Consider the following 12,380-nt stretch of genomic DNA (forward strand, 5'->3'; position numbering starts at 1 on the left):
TTTTTTACAAATACGTCACATGCAAATTCAGGAGCGAGCCTGAAGGTGTGAGGAGTTTATGGAGTGCTCTTAAAAAATATAACTCCTCAGGGCGAAATAGTACCTTGATGGCATTACGAGCTTTGTTTTTTTTTTTTAAATTGCAAGTGTGTAGCCACATCATTTTAATATACATATATAACGCCAGAAATATTTTATTTTTATTTTTTCCACTCCGAATTTAGTTTTGGAACTCACCCACGATGCAAATTTTCATCGTTACATCTAATCTTAACATTTTTTGATGAGCTTTGGGAATAGTTATATTAGAAATGGCAGCAGGGGTCCACCGAAACCAGTAAAGTTTTGAAAGGGGTCTACGAGAAAAGCAAGTTTGGGAACCTCTGGGCTAGGAGATTACTCATATAATATAGGGAAATAAAAAAAAAATAAAAAAATAAATATTTCTTGTCATTTATTGTAAAGACTAGACTTACAAAAAATATTAAAACTAGGAGCTCTTTTTTTCAGTTAAGATTAAAAGATAAAATAAATAAGAAGTGATTTTTTGATGAACACGACGAAATGAATGTTTTAATCACAGATTTTGCTTGGCTAAATTTTGTTCCAAGAAATTATCAGATATTAATGAGAAGTTGTGAATATTGAAGTTGAAAGTATTTTTTTTTATAAACAAACATTCTCGTACATACACATTGTTTCGCATAACTCCAACAACACACTAAGAATTTCAGTACTAAATATAAAATCTTACGCAATTCCTACAACTACATACATACTACATATTTACACGCATTGGACGCATTTTCATCGAAAGCACATATTAAGCTCTTAGTATCTGTTAAATGTCTGCATAAGTGTGCATGTTGTCTAGCGCGTTGATGAAGCACTATTATCCACGCTGCTTAAGTGTCTATCTTCATACACTAATACACATATCTATATATGTACATATGTTTTAGTTATAACAGCTCATCTTGTTCATTGTCGTTTCTTTGAATAGCATCAGCTTGTTGCAAGTGAAAATTCTTAGAATTATTCTTGTACGTGTTTGTTAAACCGCAATTGTTCTGGCCAATATCTCTTTGTATCCGAGTATCGTATGTTATTAAACGTAATTGTTCATCTATTTCATTATTCCCAGAAACTTTGCCATATAAAGTGATATTATTATTGGAAAAGGTTGTCGTTGGCATTTTGGCTCCATAAAAGTTGTTCCCCACACGCACTGATGAGTTTGGCGGCACAATGCTGCTGGATCGTACTGAACTTACTCGTGTATGCATCGATTGCGTACGCTCTTGGCCATCTAGTAATGTGTGGGTTTTACATAGGCAAGTAGCAAAACGTTTGTTAAATTCGCGTTTGAATTTTTCCTGAAAAAAAAAAAATTGGAAAAAGCATGTAACTATTGATGTATGAAACTTTCCACACAGAATCGCCTCAAGCTCATCTGAAAGCAGTCAAAGTATTCTGCTTAGTCCTTTTCTTTCCTTGACATTTTATAACGGTGTCAGAGTTCGACTGTTTAATAAAGAGAATTCAAGAGTAAGTTTCTCTATTTTATCTCTGTATTACTTTCATGAAAATGTGAAAGCATTTCTTTCGAATACGAACTTGTTAATGCTCCATAATTTCAATTTTCAAAGAAAAATACAGGTGCACTTGCATTTATTAGGGTGTGCAGGAATATAAGAGATTTTTTTTTCGAGATTCGAATATCTCCCATACAGAAAAATGGAAGATTGTCATAAAACGTATGCTTATTTTTAAAACAATAAAATGTAATTAAAAAAGAAAATAAAGAATGTAAGTTCATAATAAGTAATTAAAATTAAAAAATATATTTTTCTTTTTAAAACAATAAATTCTAAAAATTTAAACATATTAAAATTTAAGAAAATTTACTCAAAAAATATAAGCCTGTAAAATTATACGACATTAAAATAACAAATATATATAGTTCTTCCTAAAGCAAATAAAAATAAAAATTAAAAGAAATTAAGATTAAAAAAATAATTAAAAAATATAACTTTCTAAAAATTATATGAAATAAAAAATTATATATTTTTCCTTTTAAAACAATAGAATCTAAAAATGTACGAAGAATTAAATAAAAAAAGAAAAAAACGAACAATAAATAAAATTAAAAACAAGAAAAAGATTCCAAGGCCTCGAATTTCGGATCTGTCAAAATCGCACTACAGCGCTTTGCTCACTTGGTCACTGTGGCCGTCAAAAGAGCTTTTCGCCATGAAATCTGGCAAGGGAGATTTTTTTGCGTATGACTTTCAGGCCGGAATAAACAAAATCGTTCAAACTACTTTCTTGCCTACTGTCTTACAAGAGACTTTCAACTACATATCTTAGCCAGAATTGCCCTGTATGTCCCCCAATGCCGGGGCGTATGTGTGACAATGATTGCCAATATCAACGCCAGTTTATTCCGGTCCAAATAATCACTGTAATTGCAATCATGCCTACTTTTTGCCGCTATAGATCTGACCCACATTGACTGAGCCTAGGGATTATGCTCTCTTTATTACTTTCCTCTATGGCGCCTTTGATCCTCTGATTCCGTGTGGTCAACGTAGCTATTTACGGCGCTGGTACTCGGGCTTCCTCCACCGCTCGTTGAAACTTATTAACCTGCGCCTTTTCACGAACAATGATGTCGATAACCAGGATTATATCGAATTTGTTCACTGATATTGTCAAACTTTAGTGGAGAATGGTCTAGTGAAGTTCTTGGGCCAACCCGCTGGTCATCAAGCCCATACATACCAAACAATACGGATGCACGGAATTACTGACCTCGCCTACTGATTTTTCTACGATACTTAATGCTCTCTGACCGCTGAGATGGTAAGATGGCAAGAGTACGATGACAATAGTAGATTTTGTGGTTGGCTTTAGAGGGTTGTGTTTTAGTGAAACTCTTGGCCTACTTTAAGTTGTCAAACTGACAAACTGACAACTGACTGAGATATCTACACTCAACTTACTACGCCGTACGCTGGATGGTGAGCTTACTAGTTGAGGTCACAGGACACTCAGTGTTCGTATTCACTCTAAAAGACGGGTCTTTTTTCCTTGAATGACGATTCAGATGTTCGCTCGGTACGAATATTAGCGTTTTCCCGCTGGAAAGTCTAATTATCTTCGGTCTAACTGCCCAAAAAGATAATAGACACAATTCCCATAGAGTGCATGTACATACATACTTCTGGAAATTAATTTTTTTCAAAGTGAAAAGATTCTATAATTTAAGAAATCCGCTTTCATCATCTCTCTCTCTCATTTATCTCTTGTGCACAACTGCGCTCGGGTATAAATATGAAAATACAAGGCGAAAAATATCATCTAGAAAAGTGGCAGTGGTGTAAGGCATTATTACGTTCTTCTTTTCCTACTGGATGCACATACCCATGCACAGGCATATGTGCCTACATATATAATATTCTTCTACTCACATTATAAATTCCATAGATGAAGGGATTGTAGCAGCAATTGCTCATCGCTAGCCAATCACAGCAAAACCAAATAATATTTATGAAATGGTATTCATTAATCTCTGGAAAGGTTACGTAGAGAATATTGTACAGTTGCAACGGAAGCCAGCAGAAACCAAATACAACCACAACGATAATGAGCATTTTTATAACCTGTCAAAACGAAAACACCAAAAAAATATAAATAAATAAATGAGAACGAAATGAGATTACAGATTAAATGGGAAAATAAATGGCTGAGAAAAAAACGAAAATTGAAGCAGCAGAATAGTAGATAAAAATTAACACTTGTTGTACGCTACGGCCACATAGTATCAAGAAAAGTGCCGCCCTTATGCTCGCAACTACAAGTATCTTTTACCGCAATGAATTAGTACTAGGAAGTATTTCTACCTATTATGCTGAACTTCACAGGTAACTTACCTTCTTTTTGTTACGCAGAAATGTTGTGTCGCGCGTGTCTTGTGCATTGCCAGGCGCCCGTGTGCCCCACAAACGCACCGCCATTTGTATGTAAACAAAAGAGATGACGCAAAACGGCACAAAGTACTGCATAAAGACCAATGTGTAACGGTATGTTTGCAATTGTGCCTCAGAGAGATTTTTATTCATGCAAAATGGTCGTGTGGCATTGAATATTATACCATTTTCTGTGGAATTGAAAAAAAAAACAACACAACAACACAATTTCAGTGCACATTCAAACTGTTCTGAATTGCAAAGTAGGATTTGTTCTATGTATCCCACACGATATTCAAAGGTGACACAACTCAAAAATACAGATTAGTCAGAAAAGGCGAAAAACTATTTCTTAGCACATGCTAATCATATGAGCAAGGAAGACTTTACCTTAGGGATTTTCAACCAATTATAAGAAAAACTTCCTCCAGCTTTTACTAAAAGATAAATACAAATCTGTTTACGTTTATAGTGCAACATTTCAAAAATGCCAAATTTTGAGTCGTGACACTTTTGAAGATCGTGTGCCGATATGTACACTGCCGGCACAAAGTATTGGCACAGCAAATTCTTCACAATATATGCAACAATTTTTATTCTAATATTATTCCACTAATTTTTTATAAAAATATGGTTCATTCAACAACAAAAAACATAAAAAGTCCTATTCCTAAACCTCGTGCTAAACTCGCGAAAATTCCGCAGATTTTCATGCAAATTTTAAACTTTTTAATCAGATTTTTTCGAATTTTTTTGGGTATGCAGTTTTGCAGCCAATAAATTCTAGTAAAAAATGCAAGTTCAGAGTTATTTATTTTTTTTTTTTTTGTTAAAGGTGTTTTGCAAGAGACTGCGTGAAAAAATTGCAAAAAAATCAACCGTAATTCCTACCCAGTCGGAAACAAGTGACTTTTTTTAAAATCAAACTAATTGAAAAACTACTTTGAAACAAGTGAAGTGAGTAAATGTTTCGAATTTTGATACCCTTTTTACCAAAAGAAACAATTTGTGTCTTGGATGTATGAAAAAGCATCTGTGAAGTGCAGACCTAAAGCGTATTTAAATGAAACATAGTGACTTTAAAGTGTTTTAATCCAGATGCATTTTAAAGTAGTTGGAATCAAATGCAGAGTCGGACAATCGGCTTGCTGCTTGCACACAATTCAAACTGAACATTTGAAAGCACACTTACATGTCTGGCTGTGACTGAGCGTGCAGAGGTGCTTGCTGTTATTTGTTAGCTTCCAGAAGGTGCGGGTTCAAATCCCATCAGAGGCAAAATGTTGAAATGAATTTTTTTTTTTTGGCTTCGAAATATGAAAAAGCATTTGTGAAGTGCAGAACGAATGCGTATTCAAACGAAAAATACTGACATTGAAGTTCTTTAAACCAAATGAATTTTAAACTAGTTGAAATAAAATGCAGAGTCGGATAATTGACCTGCTCCTAGGACATGGCCATGTTAATAAAGTTAGTTGCTTATATGAAAAAAGGAAGAACTCCAACCACTTATAGTTGGTAAAAAAGTACTTTTTAAATTGCTTTTAAAGTAGTTTTATTTCCTATAGGGTAGCTACTTAAAACTTGTATTTTGTTATAACAAAATTGATTGGGCTGCAAATCTGCGTACTCAAAAAAATTCTAAAAAATCAGATTAAAAAATCGAAAATTTGCTGAGTCTTTGCGAGTTTTTCACGAAGTTTAGGAATTATATTTTTATGTTTTTTGTTGTAGAATGAACCAAATTTTTATACAAAATTATCGGAGAAATATTAGAATACAAATTGCTGCATATATTGTGAATAATTTGCTGTGCCAATACTTTGTTCCGGCAGTGTATGTATGTATATGTAACCTCTTACCACTGTAACGTTCATGCTCCAATTCCACACGGAACGCTATGGCGCATGGTGTTGCGAAAACAAGCGCCACCAGCCAAATGCCGACGAGTATTAATTTGGACACCAACATTGTGGGACGAGCTCTAAAATTAGCAGGAAAATTTTATTTTCAGTAGGAAGTCTTATAATTTTGCGAAAATTCTTGGCAAATTGAGGGCATTTATCATATTCATAAAGTATGCAAATATGATGAGGTAACGGACTTTAACTGCTTTGGAGAAAGTTTTCAAAAGTTTCCTGGAGAGATGCTATTATTTTTGAATTTTTTTTTAGTAATTTCTTCGGCTAATTCGTCAGCAGTGCTCAAATGTTTGAGTAACGGATACATGCCCCTCCAGTGCAATATTGCTTGCCGGCCCCTTGAATGTACATAAGTCCAATTTTAAAACTTTGTACTCAGCCTATTTTTAACTTAAAACTTAATTTTTTACTTAAATAAATCCCGTTCAAGCCATTGAAAGCGTCAGTTTGATACGCTTTCTCTACAACTTTTTGATATTATCTTATAGGCACCATTTGTTGGTATCTTCATTGCGAATTCGTTTTCCTTCCCTCTTTGGGATTACATCTACGCTCCGAGGATTGTACAGGAAGCTCAGCTTATCTGCATGTCGACGGCACTTTGGCCAAATAGCCATTAAAATACAACGATTCATTTTGTATTGAGCCTTATGAATAAAAACTAAGCAATTGCTTTTTCTTAAAAGTCCAAACCTTTTACTCGACTTATTCAAATAAATTTAAGTAAAAGGTCTAAAAATTTCAGAAAACGTAATTGCTTAATTTTCATTCATATGGCCCATAATTCTTAGTTAATTAAAAAGTACTTAATCTGTAATATTCTTTAGAAAAATTATCAAAAACGATTTTGTGTAATTTATAGAGAGTATTGTTTGAGAGTGTTTTGAGATACGAGGTGTTTACCAAAGAGGATCTTGTAGGGGTTTTTTTTGCTATGCCAAAACCAGTTTTTCTTAGTTTGGTTGGCTTTTTTTACTATTTCATAGTTTATGCTCTCTCAATCCCCAACACTCTTGCCTGCCAAATGGGATGAGTAGGTTTTTTCTATGCATCTCTTGAGATTTTTCTTTCAAAACAATAGTACAACGCGTCCAGGTACCTAGCACTTCGACTACGCATATAATGTGACAGTCGTTCCATTTAAGTAAGGGACTAGAGTCGCTTTCTGGGTAAACAACATCGGCTCGGAAAGTGATAACGGCTGCTTTTTGAGTCCCCCTCAGATCTCTTTCTAAAATTTCCGTGAGAGTTTACTCCTCCTTTGTTGAGTTCTAGTAGAATGTCGTTCAATGAGCTTTCCACAGTTTAGTACCTCAGAAAAAGGATTCACAGGAACGTTTATAGATTTTAGTTGATTTTTCCGTATAGTGTAATGAGTCAAATTGATAATATTTAATGTTAAAATTTTTGCGAGAAAAAAAAAATAAAATTTTCAAACCTTGGTAGCGGCCCCTAACGATCTGTTTAACATTTCCGTGGATGTCTTTATTTTGTATGTAGAACAAGATAAAAGGGTGGCTCATATAAAATTTAGATATTTATATTTTAAGTACCACACTAATATGCATATATTGAAAAATTGCCATTATCATATTTTTTTTTTATAGGAAGAATGGTATAACCTTTCCAAAGAAAGTAAGAATTGCTATTGAATGTCATATACTATACAACGTTAGAACGACTTCAACTTAATGTCTTAACTATTTTTCTTACAAAGTCAACTTCCAGTAGGTATATGTATGTATGTATGTACATACATATGCATTTATAGTACAATTTTCTTTTACTTTTACGTAAGTTTATTGAAATAACCTATACATACATATGTATGTATATCTTGCACAATTTTCATTTCTAAGAATTACCTGAATGGATTGATTATAGCACGATGCCTGTCAATTGCAATTGCAGTGAGTGTGAATACCGACACATTCACAGTCAATGCCTGCACGAAAGGACAAAAGCCACACATGAACCAAGGCAAATTCCAGCGTTGCAGCAAGGCAGCTTGAAACTGTAAAAAAGGTTAAATTGAATTTCGAGTCGTCATATAATAAATGAAATTAAAGCAAAATTTAAGAGCTACATTCTTTGTGTATTTTGTTCAAGAAAATTTTGTTTTGAGGGACAAAATATAAATTTTAGATATTGGAAATGCCCGATAATATACATAAATGATTGTTTTATTAAAAACTAGAAAATGTCCGACGTGCATCGCGACGCCTCCAAAACTAAAATAATGTTGAAGGCAAAACTGTTACTGTATAGTAACAAGTAAGAAAGTCTAAGTTCGGGCGGAGCCGAACATTAAATACCCGGCACAAGTATTAAATATATGTATGTATTTCGCCTTTCCGTTACGTTCGGGAAGCTAGATCACTGTACCTACGTTGCGTCTTAAGAGTATGTTGCGCTTTCCGAACAACGTCAGAGGAAGCTGCGTTAGTAGTAGCACGCCTCTGCCCTATTGACATAGCGGCAAAATAAATAGTTGCAACATGTGATAAGCACGAGAATGAAAGGGTGAGACGAAATTGTTTGCAGCAGTCGCAAGACCGCTGGGACCACTCAACTAACTGACGCTGGTGATATAGACTTATTCCGAGTATAAGCAAATGGCTTGACAGAAGACATTGAGAGGTTGATTTCTACCTGACCCAAATACTAACCGGACACGGCTGCTTTAAAGCATACTTGCACAGATTTACGCACGAAGACGATCCGTACTGCACTTTCTGTACAGGACAGGTAATCGAAGACGCTGAACATTGTTTTTTCGTCTGTCCGCAGTTCGCAACCCAAGGGAACGTCTTGAGCATAAAGGTGGGGAGGCCGCTTAAGGTTAATAATCTTGTGGATATCATGCTTGAGTCAACAGAAAATTGGTCCGTTGTTTGTCAACGTTGCGTCAAGCGGAACAACTCTGCAGATCTTCATAGAATGGCAATAGGCCGCTCCCCCTCCGCGAAGTAATACCGGTTGTTCCAAGGAAGGAGGGAAACGGAGCAGGGGTGGGTTTTTACTGCGGTGAGCCGAAAGGCAAGTCCCACACTTTCAAGGCTACCTCGGCAACAAAAAAAAAAGCTATTAAAGATCATCGTAACTTCTGATTTTAGTGCAGCGGATTTTTATTGAAAAAGTATTTCTCTTTCTGTTACCCACATTTACTTCGAATATTAACTAAATCGAACAATAATTACGAGTTTTAGAAACAACGGTCTTTTTAAGTCTTCTCCTTCTAGTACTGCGCCACCTGCCGAGTGAATATTTTGAAAAGGTATTTTCTTTCTGACTCCCAAAATATAGTTTGAATTTGAGGTAAATCGGTCAGCTGATTAAGTCAAGTGATATTTTGACTAGTTTTGGCTATTTTTCTTTTGTTTATTTAATATTCGTATTTTTTTAAGTTTAACTTTTTACCTAATTATTAAATTTTTAAACTTTTTATTCAGAAATTTTATAAAAATTTGGGGTATGTAATTTTGTGGCTCATTGAATTTTAGTAGGTTAAAGTGCATATTTCAAGACTCTAGAGAATCGCGTTGATTTTAAATATTTTTTTTTTGGCTGACGGTATTGTGCATTTTCGTCCATATAAAATATTTAAAAATCAATGTTATTTTCTAGCGTCTTCAAATTTGAATTTTAACCTATTTAAATTCATTGAGCCACAAAACTACATACCCCAAATTTGTCTAAAAGTTCTGAATAAAAAGATTAAAATTTTCGGGTGCAAATGTTTAAGTTTGTTGAATTTTCATAATTTTTGTACGAAGTTTGAAATGTGGATTCATCGGTTACCGAGATACACATTTGTGGTCATAAGTGGGCGGTACCACGCCCATTATCCAAAAATTTATAATAATATTATTTTTTACCGCAATTCTACTTCACGTACTAGTTTTCAACAATTTGCATCAGATATTTATTGAAATATCGTAGTTTTTGCATTTTTAGAAAATACCGTTTTATGGGAAGTGGGCGTGGTTACAGTCCGATTTCGCCCATTTTCAATACCAACCTATCTTGGATGAATGAAAACCTACATTTCAAATTTCGTTGAGATATCTCAATTTTTGCTCGAGTTTTCGTGTACACGGACGGACGGACGGACGGACGGACAGACAGAAATGGCTTAATCGATTTCTCTTTTCATTCGTTTTGGCTGTTACAAATAACCACCAACCAACAACAAAGTTAATACACCCTTGTGCACAAGTGCGCTCGGGTATAAAAAACTCCTTTCGTCTATGCACTAACGAATTTACGTTACTCATGTGGACTTACCGTGAAGCAGTTTGTTTGATTACAATGCATTGCAATGGTATCGGAAAATGCTGGAAAATGCAAAAGTAGAGATTTGTTTGCACTTTTTCCTTTGTCAAAGTCCCCTTAGCGTTTTATACGCATCTTGAACTCGAAGAATGCATACAATGCAGCACTTTAAACTTGTTTGACTGCCAATGGCATAGGACGTAGCATAGTTCAAGTAAGAGATTTTGTCACTTAAACCATTGGTAATATAGGGTGACTGGAAAAGTTTGAAAATAAATTGGTGGTGAAATTTTTTTGACTCCAGTCTTCGCTAGTTACGTGGTGCGAGGCCATATTCGCAGAACTTGCAGAGTGATCAGGTTAGAGATTTTCGGAAGTCAGACTTAGATCGCTGGGTGCTTAACTGACTCATGTTTATGGCATTATAGTATTCTTTAAAGCTTTGACTTTGCCACTATTAGAACGCATCATTGATTTGCCAAAATGGCACTAATGAGTTCCTTTTTATTCAAATACATCCAGGGACTAGTATTTGGGAGGTAGTAGTTAGAATGGTATCGTTATATTAATTTTTAATTTAAATTTTTTTAGAATCTTTTTCGACTCCTTTTCGTTTTTCGCAATTTTTACGTTTTTAGGTCTTTGAGATTTTTCATAACTATTCGGGACTTTTTGGTATTTACCGTGAATACACGATATTTAAAGTTTTATTGAGCTATCTATGAATGGCCAAATGAAAAAATATTGGTTTCTTTTTCAAACGAGTCACGTCTGTAACGTTCTCGTAGTTAATCGACATAGTTCAGTTATGCTCTACAATTCCCAAAAATAATTAATTAAAAATTTAGAAAGATATATTTCCTTCTAATTTTATAACGAACTTAAGGAGGCACCTACTATTTTTTTGTCATTAGAGGAAAGCACGCAAAAAAGTTTAATCAACAAACTTTGCTTTTACTACTTTTTTCGATTTTTAGCCTGAAGATAACGGGAAAAAGGCAAATAGCTATACGTTTTTCAAGTTGTGCCCAAAACACAGGCAACTATTTATGCTAGAGAATAGCATAGAAAAAATTCACTTTATTCCCCAAAAGGTAGCTGAAAATAGCTGAAAAATATTTACCTGAAATGGTATACAAAATAATCCAATGACCACATCAGCAATTGCCAAATTCGCAATATACATGTTTGTAACGGTGTGCATGTGACGAGTCGTCAACACCACCCAAATGACTAGTGAATTTCCGATGACTGCCAAAAAGCTTATAGTGCCATAGAAGATGGAAAGCAGTGCTATGATTCCAGTGGATGCCGAGTAGAGCTGCTCTGTAATGAAAAGCGAAATAAAATTTGAGAACTACCACAATAACTATTTGTGTGCAGTCATTCCCAATTGAATTAGCATAAAAAGTGTTTTCTAAAGTATTAAGGTTAGTGGTAAAATGTGCATTGCATTTGTGATACCTAACTACTAAATATGTATGTATGTATGTATGTGTTGCTGTAATAGTTAAACATACCGAATTCATCCTCTTCAAGTACTTTGTCTGTTGGCAATTCGACTACTGGAAACTCATCCATTTTGACTGAGGTCAACAGTATTGTGTGTTAAGCTGTTGCCGCTTAAAATTTTGCTTTTAATCCCTTCATTGAAAGTGGTATTTGCTTTTGGTGAAAATGTGGATATAAATGTGTATGCATGTATGCACATTTAGCGGTATGCGGTAGTAGATTTTGTTTGTTAAATTTCTGTAAGGCAAAACAAGAGAGCACTGAATTAGCTTTTTCCAATTACCTAAATTGCATGTAAAGTGTGGCAATGAACATTTGAAAGTATTTTCTAGTTACTCTACTTTTCTAGAAACTAATCAATGTGACATTTTTGCCAGATAATTTAAAAGATTCTTAGAAAGCAGTTTGCTATACTCAGTGATAGAATCCAAAGCAGGCAAATTATGGCGACCACTATAGAAGAGTTGCTAAGCGTAGGGAGAGACGAGGTTAGGGTTGGGATCGAGTTTAGAGGGGTAGGGATTACCAAAATGCGCACGCCCAATAACTATTAAATACTAGTAGTGCCAGTACGCGGCCAACCACGGCAAGACAGAACTGGTTTGGTTTATTAGAAAGTATGAGGTCCCCGATGTGCCTCTTTCCTCGATATGGGGTATACGTCTGCAGCTCTCTGACAGGCTCAAGTACTTAAGCCTGC

General features: G+C 34.8%; 1 protein-coding gene across 1 annotated transcript; it reads right to left on the reverse strand.

Moving 5' to 3' along the window:
- Nucleotides 1-962: 962 nt before the first annotated feature.
- Nucleotides 963-11,749, reverse strand: LOC108367408 (prolactin-releasing peptide receptor-like). Its single transcript, XM_017622015.1, has 7 exons — nucleotides 11,689-11,749; nucleotides 11,292-11,494; nucleotides 7,759-7,907; nucleotides 5,834-5,955; nucleotides 3,936-4,162; nucleotides 3,474-3,665; nucleotides 963-1,376 (listed from the first exon to the last, which is right to left on the reverse strand). Exons 1-7 carry the CDS (start codon nucleotides 11,747-11,749, stop codon nucleotides 963-965), a joined length of 1,368 nt encoding a protein of 455 aa, XP_017477504.1.
- Nucleotides 11,750-12,380: the final 631 nt, after the last annotated feature.

This window comes from Rhagoletis zephyria, unplaced genomic scaffold, assembly GCF_001687245.7.
Source record: "Rhagoletis zephyria isolate East Lansing unplaced genomic scaffold, Rhagoletis_zephyria_1.1 Rzeph_scaffold_02669, whole genome shotgun sequence".
Lineage (NCBI taxonomy): Eukaryota > Metazoa > Arthropoda > Insecta > Diptera > Tephritidae > Rhagoletis > Rhagoletis zephyria.